The sequence below is a fragment of the Anopheles cruzii genome, chromosome X, assembly GCF_943734635.1.
Source record: "Anopheles cruzii chromosome X, idAnoCruzAS_RS32_06, whole genome shotgun sequence".
In the NCBI taxonomy this organism is placed as follows: Eukaryota; Metazoa; Arthropoda; class Insecta; order Diptera; family Culicidae; genus Anopheles; species Anopheles cruzii.
Window position 1 is genome coordinate 3,302,814 of NC_069143.1, and position 16,597 is coordinate 3,319,410.

The 16,597-nt window shown below is 48.0% G+C and overlaps 3 protein-coding genes across 6 annotated transcripts; 1 reads left to right on the forward strand and 2 right to left on the reverse strand.

The window, feature by feature from the left end:
• Window positions 1–317: 317 nt before the first annotated feature.
• LOC128268509 (uncharacterized) lies at window positions 318–1,524 on the reverse strand. Its single transcript, XM_053005630.1, has 4 exons — window positions 1,292–1,524; window positions 980–1,235; window positions 753–909; window positions 318–690 (listed from the first exon to the last, which is right to left on the reverse strand). The coding sequence occupies exons 1-4, from the start codon at window positions 1,424–1,426 to the stop codon at window positions 576–578; spliced, it is 663 nt and encodes a 220-aa protein (XP_052861590.1). The 5' UTR covers window positions 1,427–1,524; the 3' UTR covers window positions 318–575.
• Window positions 1,525–7,301: 5,777 nt separating this feature from the next.
• LOC128277463 (BTB/POZ domain-containing protein 17) lies at window positions 7,302–12,151 on the reverse strand. 2 transcript variants are annotated; one of them, XM_053015921.1, is made up of 5 exons: window positions 11,893–12,151; window positions 11,209–11,405; window positions 10,139–11,138; window positions 9,857–10,032; window positions 7,302–9,120 (listed from the first exon to the last, which is right to left on the reverse strand). In XM_053015921.1, the coding sequence occupies exons 2-5, from the start codon at window positions 11,290–11,292 to the stop codon at window positions 8,866–8,868; spliced, it is 1,515 nt and encodes a 504-aa protein (XP_052871881.1). In that variant the 5' UTR covers window positions 11,293–11,405; window positions 11,893–12,151; the 3' UTR covers window positions 7,302–8,865. The 2 variants fall into 2 exon arrangements, with proteins under 2 accessions (XP_052871881.1, XP_052871889.1); XM_053015929.1 differs by lacking the exon at window positions 11,893–12,151 and adding an exon at window positions 11,585–11,652.
• A 789-nt stretch (window positions 12,152–12,940) lies between these two features.
• LOC128272570 (serine hydroxymethyltransferase) lies at window positions 12,941–16,510 on the forward strand. 3 transcript variants are annotated; one of them, XM_053010401.1, is made up of 3 exons: window positions 12,941–13,289; window positions 14,707–14,906; window positions 15,001–16,510. In XM_053010401.1, the coding sequence occupies exons 1-3, from the start codon at window positions 13,086–13,088 to the stop codon at window positions 16,202–16,204; spliced, it is 1,608 nt and encodes a 535-aa protein (XP_052866361.1). In that variant the 5' UTR covers window positions 12,941–13,085; the 3' UTR covers window positions 16,205–16,510. The 3 variants fall into 3 exon arrangements, with proteins under 3 accessions (XP_052866361.1, XP_052866377.1, XP_052866368.1); XM_053010417.1 differs by lacking the exon at window positions 12,941–13,289 and adding an exon at window positions 14,479–14,615; XM_053010408.1 differs by lacking the exon at window positions 12,941–13,289 and adding an exon at window positions 14,490–14,642.
• Window positions 16,511–16,597: the final 87 nt, after the last annotated feature.

A 16,597-nucleotide genomic window follows, 5' to 3' on the forward strand; every position in this document is an offset into this window, starting at 1 on the left:
AGCCGGGCCGTCCGGTTCGAGCGCGGCGGCGGCGACGGCGGCGCTGAAGCTGGTGAGATGGCCACCCCCCCCGCTTCCCCGTGGTGTTTTCCCCCGTATTCATATCTCATTCCGGGAACCGGCTTGCCAACTGGCAGCGGCGGCGGCGACGACGACGGCGGCCGAAGACATCCATCAATTGATTTCTAATCATGTTTAGTGTGCCGTTTTGTTTGTTATTGGTTCACAAAGTCCGCGGCCTCCGCAGCTCACTTGTTTTAGTCATTCGCCCCCCATCCCCCCTCCCCTAGGGGCGGACCATCCAAGGCACTCTCTCTCTCTCTCTTTCTCTTTCTCTTTCTCTCTCTCTCTCTCTCTCTCTCTCTCTTTCGTTCTCTCTGATGCGCCGGCTCGAGCCGGGTTGGCATAGATTTTGCGTTCCGTTCCGTGTTTTCTCCTCAACCACATCCTGTTCCAGTCTGTGCTGATATCCTCGCGCCTGGCACTCTCTCACCGGGCCATCCGAAAGAAGAACACTGTCACCGTTAGCACGCGCTGTACTTAGCAATGCGCCTGCTGGTCAAATTCGGCGCTGGTCAAACGTTGTGCACGTAGTACCGTTGCGCTTCGGCTACGTCGCTGCTTGCGCAACCATCCTGCGGTATCGGAAACATTTGCTCCACGTCGATGTCGTAGCGGGGCAGCTTCTCGCTAGAATGGTACGAAAGATAAGATCGGTGGAAGCGATACTGGGGGAGTGGCGCGTTTTTTACCGTAGAAAGGCGACCACGTTGGGGGCCAGAATCGGCTCCCGCGACAGCATCAGCGCGGAGAGATACTTCTGCGATTTCGTCTTCTCGGCGCAGTGCATCAGCAGGGCCCACGAGCCGTAGTCCGTGTCGATGACGTACGTATTGTATATCTCCTCGTCTGGGTGCGGTAATGAAGAATCAGGTAGTAAGGTCCCTGTGGGGGCTGTGTCACTCGGCGGCGTACTCACAGCTGCTCTCGGCGTGCACCCAGTGCGCCGGCTGCTCGTAGTTCGGGATGATCCAGGTGATGTTGCCCTGCTGGAAGGCGGCCGCCGGGTCGTCCAGGAAGACGTAGGTGAAGTTCATCGTCACGTACCCGTCGGACGTCGAGAACGAGCTGCGCATGCACCCGTACTCGGGCAGCGCCTCCGACGACGCGTAGTACTGGATCACGTTCCAGGCGCCCATCATGGCGTTCAGGTTAAAGTTGCGCATCGCCCGTACCTACCGGAACAAACGGGAAGCTGACGTGCGGGCAGCGGGAAGGGGATGATGCTTACCCGGGGACATCGGTCGTTTGGTGTCCCGCTGCGAGGTATCTGTTGAGCGCACTGGTCCACCCATAGCGCTACGAGCAGCGCCAGGGCGAGCCACGGGCGCGCTACCGGTCGCCGGCTTCCTCGCTCACCAGACATAGTCCCTGCCAGCTCCCCGCGCTTGATTGCGGACGAACGTGTTCCGGTTTATTGGACAGCTTTGGCGGACCGATGCCGATGGGGCCGATTTATGGTGTTTTGATTTGATTGGCGAAAATGAATAATCAAATTTCTCCCGGCCGGCGGCCCAGGGCTCGGCTCGGCGGGCCGACGGATGGCCGCAGGGTATGTTTGTTCACTCACCGCCCTGCCCTGCCCTGCGCGCCGATCGCTATTGCGCGCTCAATTCGTTCGAAAGTTGCCGCTATGAAGCGCAGCAGCAGCAGCAGCAGCAAGGGCAACACTTCCGGCAGCTGCGCCCCGTTCAGTTCGGTAGTGTTGGTTTTGGGTTTATTTTTCACTCGGGACTCGGGTGTTCATCTACCTTACCCCGGCACACTAGCTACACACCAGCACCAGGTTTTTGGTTTTTTTTTTTTTTTGAAGAGTGGACCGATCGGCGGTGTATTTATCACCAGCTGGCCTTGTTGGTTGCCAGTTGCGGAATGGCATCGTCGGCGCGTCGCACCGAACGGCACCAGTGCCGTGTGTACGGGTGAGTGCGAGATAAGCGAGAATGCGAGGGCGTTCTGCGAGCGCCGACCATTCTCGCCTCAGCCTCAGATAACAATATGCGGCTCGAGCGTGTGAGAGACGGCAAAACTAGCTACTTTATCATTCGGGCCGTTTGGCCGTTCGCTTTGTTCGCACGGGGCACGGGCAGAGCATCCTTATTTGGCCTACTAAGGCCATCGCCGATCGCACACGCTTCGCAGTGTATTCGTTTCGTGTTTCTGACGCGGCACAGTCTCTCACGCACACCCGGTCCCGGTTGGGTAAGAGTCCCGCGATCGCGTCCCATGGCGAGAAAGTCATGTCCACCGTGGACCAGAATCGACGACGAGACGGCGCAGCATTTCGAATGCAGGCCCGGTGTTCCAGTGACACCGGGCGAAAGTGCGCGCCGGCTGCGACGGGGTACGCTAATTGAACGGTGCGATCGGTGCACTTGGAAACTTTGGAACGCGCCGGCCGGCGCGCCGGCTGATGCATATTGCTGATGTGTCATAATCCTCCCTGGCCCGACCAGGCGGTGATGATGTACCAGGACCCGGAGCCGCCCAAAAACGTACTGGATGAGGTTAGCCCAAACACGCACGGTGTACAGTGCAAATTCTTCAACAGGTTTCATTTCAGACTTTCTCACCGCTTGCTAAGCAACGGCCCCTCTAGTGGACCTGTGACCAGCAGCGTTAGACTCGGACGATGCCGAGCTGTGACCCAAAGAAAGTACCGAAAGACCGGGCGGCAAACGGCGGTGCCGTGAAAACGAAGAACCAAGATGATAATAAACGCACAGCCCGCGTTCCGCGAGAAGCAAAAGTAAGATGACAAAATGAAGAGAAAAAAAAACCAAAACCAAAAGTTCGATAAGCAAAACCCAGGCCACGCGCCTTACGCGGAGACAGCACATGAGTGTGTGCGTGTGAGTGTCCAGCCGTATTGTAGGAAGCGATAGTGGAGAAAGCCGCACTAGTAGAAACACGCTACATAGCACAGATAAAGAAATAAAGAAACAAAAAATGAGAGCACGAACGAAATGACCAAGCCACCAGCCGCCGGCCGGTGGAGAACGGGATGCAGAAGCAGAAGGCAGAAGCTTAGCAGTGGAGCGCTAGAAAGGGCTGGCCCGCTCGGAAATGTTGCGAACGTGGACGATGTCACCCGTTGTCGGGTGTCCACTGCGGGCGAGAAAGTGGACGGAAACGGAGCAAACATTAATTCATGGGAGAGGTAGTCGAATTGGTAGAATAGAAACGAAACCCTCGCGCGCGCGCACACACACCCTCCGTATATCGGTGTATCACGCGCGCAATCAAAAGACTGCAAGCGACGAACCGCTGCGCCCGTTAGTAATGCGCTTGCAAACACGTGGCCTTCGGAAATTCGGTAACTAGCGGTTTGATTTCCTGAATATTTTCCCCATCACAGTCTACCTAGGGGAACCCTTCTTCACAATAACGCCGGAAGTGTATGTAGTTTTGCTTTTATTTATCTTAATCTTAAACGAACTTGGAGGAAGAAAAAACACGAAACATAAACATACAACTAAGCTTGTTAGAATAAATTATCCTGAATAAAGGCGAAAACGGAAAACCACGTCGACGGGTTTGATGGTGTGGTGGCGCGCGCCATTCGCGGAACTAACCATTCAAGCTGCGTGCGCTGTCCGGCCTAGAGTCCGGCGCTCAATGGGGCGAAATGGAGGACAGTTTCTCTTTTGTGCCTCCGAGCACCAACAAACCCAAATTTAGGCTACGACGACTGCGACCCGCGTAGTCGATGACGCGGCAACGCGGCCGGGAGATGCTTCGCTGAATGAATCACTGCCTCGCGGCTGCTCCCGCGTCCAGGGTGGCCCGGTGGTCGTTCGCGTACAATTAGATGCCGAAAAGTGATTCGGCAGGCTCCGAAAGCGCGCAACGCGGCGCGATGTGCGGCGCCGCGATCACCTCGCGTCGCTTTCGAACGTTTCCATCGCGCAAAAAGGTGGCCTAGAGAGGCAGGGGCCTAGTTCCTGGCACAGCTCCTGGAATGCATTCCGTAAGCATTTTGAGAGAATCAGTTCCCCTATCCTTTGCGTGTACCAGCAAGCTGTAAGCCGGTATTAGCGGGCGTGGAGTGTTGTTATTGAAATGATGTCAATTCGGTTCTTGAAACGTGAGAGCGAGAGTGGTGTTTATGTAGGCATACTTTATCCGCGTGTCCGATCTCACCAAGAGCGTAGCATCCCTTGTTCTGGAGTGAGGTTCTTGAGTGAGGAAACAGTTTGTACTATCGTGCTTAGGCTTGGATCGTAACGCGTAACGGGTGGATTGTTTATACCTATTTAAAATATGTTCCAAGTGCCTGACCAACGAAATGGTGGTGGCACCACGAGCTCCCCCAGCGCACCTGCTTTTCGTAATCTCTGGGCGCGCTTCTCAAGGAAGCGGCGAGAAATTACCCAAACGAACAATGCCGAAAGTGTTGGTTCACTCGCGCCACGGTCACGCCAGATCTTCTGTGGTTGATGTTTCAGGTTCTCTAACTGCTCCGAAGGGTGGGCAAGCTGGAAGTTGGTACCTTCAAAACATGCATCTTAAACGCAAGACACTCGGACCAGATTTTGGGCCAGGGTACAAGTCCACTGACGATTTGGGGAAGACCACCGGTGGGATATGTCTCCATCCCCCGGGGGGTGGGGGCTTCCGATGAAGCGACTTTCACGTGGCCGTGGCCTTTGTTTCCAACACTACCGTTGGTGAGGGTCCCCGATTAAAGGGCTCTCGCTCTTATCCTAGACCCCCTGGCCACGGGCACGGGTGCGATGAGGTGCGTAAGCGATTGGAAGCATTAATTACTGGCCTTTCCAGGTTGTGGTGGTGGTGGTGGTGCTAGCAGCAAACGCCCCGCCGTCATTTAATATCCCGTTCGACGGGGAAAGTTAACTTCCGCGTCGCACTCGCATGGGCTCGCCTCGCCGGCGAGAGTGGCGGTTGGCCCATTACGGTTGGTTAGGGAAATGATTACGATAGGTGAGGCGAGAGTGCGGGGCGCCTCGGGATGAGGCACAATGGCGGCGTGCGAGAGTGATGGCGTGCGAAATCACACCAGAGAGGCGCAATTGACTGGAGTGTGTTGGATTGCTTTGTTTCACCTACGCTTTGCCCTCTCAGAAGTCCAGGGTGGTGTTTTTTTTTACTTTCTGGGCGAAAGTGAAATTTGAAGGCCACCGACCGGCCCGACGTAAATCGATTACTGCGCGAGGATCGTGAGATCGGTGCGGTGCGTAATTTATGCTCCGTTCGCTCTGCTCCACTCCACGGCCAATGAGCTGGCACACTCAAGTGCCTGGGTTAGGGGTATCAACCCCTGCCTATTGGTTGTTGAGTCAATGTACGAACAAATGAGGCTGGGGACTGAGTCATTTGTTGCGCCTTTCCATCGGCTGTTAATTTATCACTTCTACAGGTGACTTGAAAGGTTGGACTGTTACATCATATATCTGAGCTCGAAGAACTAGCGACAGAACGTGATCCCAAACATTCTCGTGACCCCAAGTCTCGATATGATCAAGCACGAACTCGCAGCAGATCGAGTCAACATCTATATTCCTTTCTTGTTTGTTGGCCCACAGGGTTACAGTTCTTTTGGAGCTAAAAGTTATACTTTCTCTGGTTGTTCGATAAAATCGCTACACGTACCTACTGACCTCTCGTGCAGTTCGTAATGCGAAATGGTGGCCGCTGTTGCTGTTACGTGGGGTGCTGCCACGTCCACAGGACGTGTCGTTTTGGGCTGCATCGATGGTGAAATCGTGACCATTCTGGATGGGATATCGTCCTGTAGCAACTATTCTCGCCATACCCGTTTGATGTCTTCTTCGGGTCAACCGCAAACGGTCCATCCCCTTCAGCAAGTTGCAATGGGAGCTGTCGTCCTAATGACAACACACCGAATGAGGGTTTCGTTGTGTCCGTAATTAGGAACCCACAAAGAAAAGGAGCAACGACTATGTGTCGTCCCGGCTCTCTATAGCCCAACTGCAGCGGAGCGAGCATAGATTTGACGCGTCAGTGAAGATAACATGTTTTATTTTTTTTTTGTATTAAACCAACAAGCCGTCAGGATTAGGTTCTTGGGAGAGTACTCATCTTGTTCGCGCCCAGATCAGTCGGTTCGAATGCGGCAGACGTCACTTCAATTCGTAATTTCCGATCTGCGTTATCAAATTAAGTGTGCTAAGGAAATGACAAAATATTCTCTGCCGAAATTGAATAAGTTTGATTCTTGAATAAGTAATTCTTATTCAAATTGAATAAGTTTGATTGAAAGTTTGAATTAATCTCACCCAAGCTCGGGTAGCTTATCACACACGCCCGTCAACTCGATAGAAAAAGTTTGGGACTCGGATCTGGGCACAATGCGATATAGGAACAATTACCGCCGGCGGATATCGTGAACGAACTCGAGAGAAGCGGTTCGCACGACTAAAGACGAAAGTGAAGATCAAACGGACGTCAATTTCCCTTTTTAAATTCTTTCGTTATCGCCATCGGTAAAATTACGGTAAGCGAACGGACAGTAAAGTGGAACGGATGAGCGGAGTGAGAAGATTGGAGCAAAACGAAATAAGAAGGAAAAGGAAGAAGAAAAAGCAAGGAGACGAAGAAGCAGAAGTAAAAGGTGTAAAATGTGCAACCGATGTACCCCCTATATACGCACATCGAAGTGCGGAAATGCCAATTCAGAGACATTACTGCTTGGATTTCGCTATATTCAACTCGCCAGCCGAAGGAAGCCAACAATACCGGGAAGTTTGATTAAATCAAATCAACCAAGAATAAGTGTATCTGTGACTTTGAAACAATGGTGCTTCAACGATTAATGCGGCATTTTTTTCTATTAAGGCACATTTATTTACAATCTAGATACCGTGGCGTGGTTCGGGTGGAAATTTTGTAATATGCAAAAAAATAATCTTGGACAGATTTTCTGCAAATGGAACTGGTGAGGGTAATACGATCGATGCAATGAAACAACCAAAGGGTAAACAATGACGCCGAACAAATATGGCTCCGTCTGTTTTTCACTATTAAAAGAAACCACGCCGTTCCACGTTGTAAAAAATGCTGTTCGTTGATGGTAAAACCTGCCTAACCGTACATACAGCAGGAAAGTCCATTAGCTCGATTTGATTTCCTCGTTCATCCATCTCGTAAATTGCTTTTGACGCGTAAATTTAGAAAGTACTGAAATGGACCGCAAAAAGTAAAGTAAAGAAAACGCATATGGATGGTACTGCACTCGTTGAATTTATCTCACTATTTATTTTAAATTAAGTTATTTCTTTCTTAACGTTGTACAAAAAACTGGTACTGGTTTTAGTGATGCCTTATACTGCCGGTTTTATCGATGTAAAGTTAATTTAAACTCGACAGAAAAAAGTCTTCAACAAAGGATGCTTCTTTGGTCACGGATCAACCGTACCGATGATTTAAATGACCTACTAACAGTTTGGTTTTATGGTTTTACAAATTCGAGTTATTGAGCAGCTCTTTCATATAGCACTCTGATCTTTAAACTGGCACCAACTCGACATCAACGTTCGGTGAATTTGTATCACTAATCCCATATAAACGATGGGTTCTTTTGTGTCCATGATTTAGCCAAATTTCTTGCTAATTGCACTGCATATGTCCCTGTTGTTTTAATCTAATGCGACATTTCATACTGTTTGTGGCCTCGAACCATCCTTAAGGATCTATTTTGTGAGCGGCACCATTCAACACCCTTTCTTGAATGCCTTGGGAGTAGCTTTCAATCACCTAATAATAATAAACCGCGCATAATCAATAATGATGTAACTGCTACCTATGATTTTGGGCAATTAAAAATAAATAGAACATATCGCAGCACAGTTGTGCAGTGTTTTTCATTTATATAATAATTGCCGTATCAAGATATCAAGATAATTTTGTATATTCAATTGAATTTAAGTTAACTTACGGGATTTGAAATTGCTCTTGATACAATTACAGACCACAAACTGCTTCTCTATATGAACTAAAACCAACATACTTTGCTGCAAAAATACACAGTAAACGCTAATATATCACATCAGATTTTTCGGTTAACATCCATCAATCAATCCATCAATCAATAAATTTTGAAGAAGAATTGTGCTACTTTGAACAAGGTTCAAATTGTGAATGTTGCACATGTGTACCGCAAACGACATACTAGTTAACGCCGTGTATGGACGTCAATGTTTCTGCTATACCGAATTATGTGATCATACCATAACATATCCTATCTTAATCAGAACCTTAGGTAATTTTCACGACGAGGCCTAAGGCGAACTTAACAATAGGGTAAACAAGTACTAAGCAATTCTGCTATGTAACGTTGTAGCCCATCCATACAAAATTGTTTCACATTGCACTAAATATACGATTCGGTGCAGCTTACACGGACAATCTACGAAAGAGCCGCATCACTAAATATACTAATAAGAAATTGAAGTCAGTTATCTACTAGCACCGCCGCATCCGGCCCATACCTAATCGGGATAGCTAGGTTTGTTCAAAAAAACTATAATAAGAAATGTAAACAAATGCTTTATAATCACCAACATAATTGCGCAAAATGAAAGCGCCTTTAAAAAAAACCATTTGCTTTTTTAAGCATTAAGATGTTTTGACTAGGTACCGCCTGGACATTATGTAGACTAGATGCGACAACGGTGTTAGTAGGCAACTACATGAGTAATGTATGAATGGTGTATTTAATGAAACTTAGATGCGTATACAAATAACTGTAAACCAGTCAAACACGCCCAAACAAGACAAAGCAAAGAAAGAGACAACCCCTATAAAAACGAGGGAAACAAAAAATTATTCGATCGTAGGATTGAACACGTTCGAATGCTGGTTCAATGGCACAATAATAACGTGAATTTTTAACGTATCGCGCCGTTCCCCGACCATGTACAAACTAGGCGTATGGACACCGCAGAGTTGCAGATCGTCAAACGGCACCAAATTGTCGATATTTACCACCCGCTGGTCGCTGGAGAAGTATGCGATCCGCACGCGGCAGTTATGGACGTATTCGATATCATTTTGCATGCCAGCAATCAGGACACCGATCTGAAAGAAAAACAAGATAATAGTAATAAAACCCTTTCAAAATATCAATAATTATCAATAATCAATAGTAAACAATGAGCTAATGCTACAGTCAGGGTACTAAAATACTTTATATATATACGGGATTTATGGTTGATGTGAGTGTCGAAACATCTCGCAGTGACATAACATCACATAAAGTGACTATACTTCGCGTGAGTAATGTACTTCTTTCTTTTGATATGGTCGTTGCCGCAGGTTGTTCCTCTACGATTGCTGCAAATGGAAATTTCCTCCTCCGCCACGCTTTAATGATCCGCTGATTCCACCCCCGCTGATAGAGCAGTCGGTATTGTTCGTCACTGTCACACAGCTGGCCTGGATTCGAATCCCTGCATCGGTTGTCACGCAGCCGGCCATGGTTTCAATTCCCGATACCGGCGGCGGTTGGCCCGGCCCGATACCGGATACCGTGACAAGGCGGTTGGCGCGGAACCAACAACCCCGCCCGTAAAAACGAACCGTTACAGGGAACACCAGAGATTAACATTGTCTCTGGTGCAGGATAAGACTCAGCTCAGCAGTTGTTTTCGAAGAAGACGAAAAAGAAGAATGTACATCTTACTTTTGATATGGTCGTTGCCGCAGGTTATTCCTCTACGATTGCTGTCAATGGAAATTTCCTCCTCCGCCTCGCTTTAATGCAGGCCTCGTAAGCACTCATCCTGATACTTTCATGTATGCATATTTAGCTTACCATGTAACGACGTTCCTCGTTCATTGGTTCCTGATTGGTAATTCTTAACCGTACAGTACGAATAATGCTTTCCGGAATCTCTTGGTTAGTAGCGGCGCTGTAGACTCCAATTAGTTGCGCCGGCTTATAACGTACCCCAAGCGGGTAAAATTCCACGTCCCATGCATCACTTTGTTCTGTGGAAGAGGGAAAAGAAAACGCATCGTTTTTAATGTGTCGCCGAAGGGTACCATCAGGGTTTTCCGAAGTAAGGAATCATCGTGAAAGACATAAATGGCTTACCATCATTATCGATGAAGGTTTTTGGCGAAAAGAAAACCGATGCAATGCTCGAGTACTTTTCCATCTTTTCAAAAAAATTACAAGCAATCTGCAAACTCCAAAAGTCCGCCGTATAGAGCCGTGGCGTGAACTGGTGCTCACCCGCCTCCGTTTGGCACACTGCGTTGACTATATCGAGTCGCTCCGAGTGAAAATTCATTCCATCGGCAACGCGAGCCACGAAAAATTCTTTCATGAATTGCGTGCACGGGCTCATCAGCACATTGGCCATCTCGATCAAGCTCATCATCGGGTAACGTATGTGAATTAGCACACTGTAAACCATGCTGCGAATGGCATCTTCCTTTTTTGCGCGATGCAGGTCCGTCCGGCTTTCTATCAGGGCTTTTTGGTAAAGAAACCAGCTCTCGACCATTTCGTAAAGCCGATACTCACTCCGGATAGCCAGATCATTTTGCTGCACCAACCACTGCATAACACCTTGATTGAGGTGCTCCCAGCCGGAGTAAGAGAGCACGAACTCTAGGTTCCATTTTAGGAAGTTTTCTAATAGCGTGGCAAGGTGTTTGCGCTGTGACGAGATGAGCAGAGAGTTGTGTAGCCATTCCACAAAGTACCCCTTCACCGTCGCCTTGGTTATGTGTTTTTTCATATAATCGACGCAGAGCTGCGCCATATCGCGGATGTTGTATTTGTCCGCTAGCTTCAATATATAAACGGCCGTATCGACGGACACATTAATCTCGCCATGGTACATGTACCGCAGAAACTGCGGAAACACCAGCTGACACCTTTCCTCCTCCTGCAGCTTGACGACATTGTCACTAAACTCACGCCAGCTGCCATTCATTAACATTACGTCGAAGACATCGCTGCTGGCGCAAAGTATTATGCGGTGAACCGCATATCGCTTTTCCCCGACAACTAGTATGACATCAGAAGTCAGACGCTCGGCGTACAAGTTGGCTATTTTTGTCAAAACACCTTTTGTATTGTGTAGCTATATGTGGTAAATCAAACGGATAGAAAAAGTTAGCCTATGCACGCGAAAGCTACTAGCGTTTACATACCAGTTGCATCCCGTAATCAGTGTTCGTTTTAACTTCTTTCATCTCACAATCCTGCTGCTCTTCGACATCATTTTCCACATTCATTGCAGACCAACGCGAAGAGTATGGTGAGGGTTAACGGATCGACTCGCCACAACGGCACACTATTTCGCACTATTGTTGCTTTCTTCAGTTCGTCAAGGTGGACCTTAATAGACCTGCCAGGAAAAGGAAACATGAGAGGAGTGAAACAACACAATAAATCAGATTTCATTATCTGGTGCGTATATAGTTGGCTACATTCAGCTGCGATAGCCGTGCAGTTAATGCAACAAGCGGAATCCCGCAAGCAAGCATCGTCACTTTAATAACAAATTCGGCGATCTACACTCAGTACCTTTGCAACCCTTTGGGATGTTTGATTCTTCTCAAAAATAGAAAATTGCGAAGATGCCGATGCTGTTTGTTCTGTAGTTTCGCTTTAGGAATTAGGAATCACAATTACAACATGCATCAAACGTTGACAGCTTGGCGGCCCCTGTTTAGCACTCAGATCGACACTGTGCCGTGATTTTGATACGGGAGATTTCCATCCCTGTACTTTTCGACTCGTGCTTATAGGTTATGGAGACCAAGCATCCTGAACGAATTATAATTTTTCGCTTATTCGTACACACATATGTAAACAAAGACTCGGTTACTTACCACGGAATTTTACACCTTATAGAATTGATTCCACTTCTGAACGATTAGTTTGAAGTTTACTAGCGATGAACGACGAATGATTGTTGTTTTGCTTGATTGCAGTTTGCGCTAGCTTTCCGCTCGTAGAAAGCCTAAACGCATATTGAAGATGAATTGCCACGGTGTAAAGTAATGTGCGAAATCAATATGCCTCAACCAGTTTGCACTAGATACATTTAATTTCTTGCCAATGCAGCCCGTCGCCGTTAGCTTACCGCTTACGAATACTATAATTATACATACTGTGTATGCAAATGCACCATTAGCTTTGATCTACAAATGCACGCTGCTGTATAAAAGTGCGCAGTTGAAACTCTACGGTGAAACTCCTATATAACAACGCTCGTAAAAGCTTCGAACAAACTGTTCGCACCAGAGCTTCTATACATCCTGATTGGCTGCGCGTTCTGATGATTGCAAATGTGTCAAAAATTCTGCTGTAAGATTGGTTGAATTATGATGTGTTATTGATTTGGTTAGATAGGAGTACCAATCTATGTTTCAGAGCTCTAAACTGTTATTGCTTTGCTCCATCGTAAAGAGTTGGTATGTAGAAAATATGTAGGTATGTTGTTCGAAAAACAAGGTTGCTACAATCGGTGTGCTATGAAACGTCATCAATCTGTCAATAAATAAAGTGTAAACAAAAATTATCTTTTGCCAGCTCGTCTAGACTCAAATACAATGAAACGCCGTTTCCGCGGAAGCATGTCGCGAAGTGTGCCAAAATTATATTTATTTTGCCTGGCTACGATTACATCCGAAACTGTGCGTCGAATTGGTTATCATCAGAAGATGACCTGAGCGACCCACTGATAACCTCCAGTGGAGGCATTGATACGTGATGTGCGGTGACCAGTTTGGTCGCTGGTTTTGTTAGCGCAAAAAAAGAATATTCGAATTTTCTTGAGAGACTAATGAAGCGCAGAAATAATCCCGCAGCGACAGCGTTAGGTCACGCAGAACTCACGCAGCCTCTGGAGTGTAGCTCAATTCGTGACAGCTCGCCTAGCACGGTCCTAAGTTTTCAATCCTGGTTGAGCAGGAACGAAAGTGAAACGGCACCAGCGAGCAAGCGTAGGAACGACCAAGAGGACAACCGACCGGCGTGATCGTAACGGCAAAACCTGTTTCTGCAACAAACAAAGAACGAGATGTTCGCTGCAAAACGATATATTGCTCTCGTTTCTACGCACTGTCGCTATGCGGCTTTTCGCGTATCACCGCGGCACAGCGGTTCTCCCGCATGGAACGCGGACGGCGTAAACGCATTGTCGCCCGATAGCTTCAGCTCCCCATCAGCCAGCACCGTATCTGTTCGTTTTGCATCATCGTCCTTGCCGAAAACATCATCCAACGTAAGTTTTATGTGTCCTATAATAATGGCCTAAAGAAATACGGATATTGGGAAGTGAATAATGGAATAGACTTACTGTGGAGCACGTGGCGCGCTCGAAAATTGATCATCGTTTCAAATGATCCTGGAATATAAATATCACATAGTTGCAAATTGATCAAAACCGGTGAGGTTTTATGATCACAATGAAGTCAATTGTTAGCCATTTTTCCGTGGCTTCTAATGCAAGCTGGTTAACTTTAATTCAGAATCCATGCGTTTGTGCCTTATCAATCTCGGTAGACTGGACCCGCTATTAATTATAACCCGGGTGTCTGCGGGCTAAATCCCTGAAATTGGTGACTTTCAACCATCCAAACAACCAAATGATGCGTCGTGGTCGTGGGTAATCATCATTGCCCCATTCACGCCCGGTAACAGTTACGATCGACTGCGGGCGATAACGGTTTTGTATGCAACAATAAACACATGCAGTAACAGTATTTTGTTACCTATTAACAGTACTTTTTGTTATTGTTTGCTAACGGTGCTCACGGCAATAGTAACGCGTTGTGCGTACCACTTCTACAATGCCAGTGGTAGGACACACTGGTAGGTTTATTCCTTTTTTCCCTATGTATGTGCTCTATAAACGCGATAAAGTAGCCAAGGTCGGCTCCATATTAGTTAGGCTACAAATCGTGGCATCGAGTTTGCATTGCTCCGTGTGGTTGTACAAAACAATAAATAACCGGCCCCATCGCCCTTGTTGCTGATCGATGTCGTCGATCGGACCCACTGAATGCAGACCGGATTGGACACACTTTGTGGCACATCACCGATGATAGTGATACAGTTATAGCAACAACATGATACGCGGACGATGTTGGTTGGTAATGTACCTCCATTTCGCGTACAGCGATAAGCGAACGATCGTCATTTGCCCCCATGTCAAGAGAGCTCAAGCGAGCGAGCGAGCGAGCGAAAACAAGCGAGATGTTTTCAAGATTGTTATTCTTTTCTAGTTGAAAAGATCCCGATCAAGAGCGTAGGAAACGGATGCTGGGCAACCGCGATTATCGCACCGTAGAAAGGAACACATTCCACGTCATGGCCGTACTCAATCAGATCAAGCTAACAACTAAAACGCCAAACCTGCTCACGGGGTGGCTTATAAGTTCAACCCATGGTAGCATCAATCATTCAGTAATCAAAGACGAATACGCTTGGTGGTGCAGTTTCGGTTTCGCTTGCTGTTGGTATCAGTTGAGTCGTAGTAATCGTCCAAGGGCAACATTAAGCAACTAAGCTTCCGGGCCTTAAAATGAGTAAATTCAACAAACCCACTGTAAATAATAGTCTCCCTCCAAGAAAGGTTTCGTGCCGTGCACTGTATCTTTTGCAGTTTCATTTTTCCTATTATCCACCTTGTTTTCCAGATGTCCGGCAGTGCCAAATTGTTGCACCAGAACTTGTGGGATCAGGATGTGGAGCTTATGGATCTGATACGCAAAGAAAAGAAACGGCAGATACGTGGATTGGAAATGATTGCCAGCGAGAACTTCACCTCACTCTCCGTACTACAGTGCCTGAGCTCTTGTCTGCACAATAAATACTCGGAGGGGCTGCCCGGCCAAAGGTGGGTGATTTGCGTATGGTAGTCGTGCTCTCTGTAGCTACGGTCATCCAGGGTAGCTCTTTTGTTGAGGTGAGCATTTTCCGTATGATTCTAGGTATTACGGTGGCAATGAGTTTATCGACGAGATCGAGTTGCTTGCTCAGAAGCGAGCATTGGAAGCGTACCGTCTTGACCCAGAGCAGTGGGGATGCAACGTTCAACCGTACTCGGGTTCACCGGCTAACTTTGCTGTGTACACAGCGCTGATCGAACCGCACGGCCGTATTATGGGGCTGGATCTGCCAGACGGTGGTCACCTAACGCATGGTTTCATGACGCAAACAAAGAAAATTTCTGCGACTTCAATCTTCTTCGAAAGTATGCCTTACAAGGTGAACCCTCAGACTGGCCTGATCGATTACGACAAGATGGAGGAGTCGGCCAAGCTTTTCAAGCCTAAGGTGATCATTGCCGGTATCTCGTGCTATTCGCGCTGCCTGGACTACAAGCGTTTCCGTGAAATTGCCGACCAGAACGGAGCGTATTTGTTCGCCGATATGGCACACATTTCCGGACTGGTTGCGGCCGACATCATTCCATCGCCGTTCGAGTACGCGGATGTAGTGAGCACCACCACTCATAAGACGCTACGAGGACCCCGCGCCGGCGTTATATTCTTTCGTAAAGGTGTACGAAGCGTCAAGCCCAACGGCGATAAGGTACTCTACGATCTGGAGGCGCGCGTCAACCAGGCCGTCTTTCCGGGGCTGCAAGGGGGCCCACACAACCATGCGATAGCCGGTATTGCAACATGTATGCTTCAGGCGAAAACACCCGAGTTTCGTGAGTACCAGGAGCAGGTGGTTCGGAATGCGCGTGCCCTTTGCCAAGGATTGCTCGATGCGGGGTATTCTGTGGCGACGGGTGGTACCGATGTGCACTTGGTGCTGGTCGATCTGCGCCCGGTGGGCATTACGGGTGCGCGGGCGGAATACATTTTGGAGGAAATTTCCATCGCCTGTAACAAGAACACGGTGCCGGGCGATAAATCGGCCCTCAACCCATCCGGTATTCGTCTTGGCACGCCGGCCCTGACGACGCGTGGTTTAGGGGAAGACGACATGAAGCAGGTCGTAGCTTTCATCGATCGGGGGTTGCGACTATCTAAGGAGATTGCCACACTGTCTGGGCCGAAGCTGGTCGACTTCAAGCGCACCATCCACGAGAACGCCGAGGTCAGCGGTAAGGTGCAAGCCCTGCGACAGGAGGTGGAACGGTACAGTGAACAGTTTCCTCTGCCTGGCTATGAGGAATTCTAACATAATAAAAGCCTCCGTTGCAACGCTATTGCACACATACAATGAATTTCCCAGATTGATTTTTTTAAGGAAGAACAGCGCACTCAGAAGGGGAATGAAGGCGTGTCGGTTGAGATCTTTTAATGTCCCCTGACCGCTCAATCAAAATGGTCATGCTCCTGCCCATAACAGTTTCGTTACGATCGTCGAGTGACGAAGATAAAAAATTTGCTCGCGCCAAAACGTTATAAACGTATTAAGGAGCGGCAGGGGTGTGCGAATGTGTCTGACAGCGATTACTCTGAATAAAGAAAACATTAAATTCTCCTGAAACTTATGTGTTTGTTCATCAACTTACGCACCTGAGTAATTCAGTCCCTGTATAGTCTGGCGTTGCGCATGGTTGCGTCGCGG

Excerpts from the sequence above, each read along its gene's own strand:
- LOC128277463 (XM_053015921.1), bottom strand. The coding sequence starts at position 11,292 with ATGAATGTGGAAAATGATGTCGAAGAGCAGCAGGATTGTGAGATGAAA. Across the intron at positions 11,139-11,208 it reads CTGATTACGGGATGCAACTG|CTACACAATACAAAAGGTGT; the intron begins GTATGTAAACGC and ends TACCACATATAG. Across the intron at positions 9,121-9,856 it reads ACGAGGAACGTCGTTACATG|ATCGGTGTCCTGATTGCTGG; the intron begins GTAAGCTAAATA and ends TTTTTCTTTCAG.
- LOC128272570 (XM_053010401.1), top strand. The coding sequence starts at position 13,086 with ATGTTCGCTGCAAAACGATATATTGCTCTCGTTTCTACGCACTGTCGC. Across the intron at positions 13,290-14,706 it reads TGCCGAAAACATCATCCAAC|ATGTCCGGCAGTGCCAAATT; the intron begins GTAAGTTTTATG and ends CTTGTTTTCCAG. Across the intron at positions 14,907-15,000 it reads GAGGGGCTGCCCGGCCAAAG|GTATTACGGTGGCAATGAGT; the intron begins GTGGGTGATTTG and ends GTATGATTCTAG.
- LOC128268509 (XM_053005630.1), bottom strand. The coding sequence starts at position 1,426 with ATGTCTGGTGAGCGAGGAAGCCGGCGACCGGTAGCGCGCCCGTGGCTC. Across the intron at positions 1,236-1,291 it reads CAAACGACCGATGTCCCCGG|GTACGGGCGATGCGCAACTT; the intron begins GTAAGCATCATC and ends TTGTTCCGGTAG. Across the intron at positions 691-752 it reads AACGTGGTCGCCTTTCTACG|CGAGAAGCTGCCCCGCTACG; the intron begins GTAAAAAACGCG and ends GTACCATTCTAG.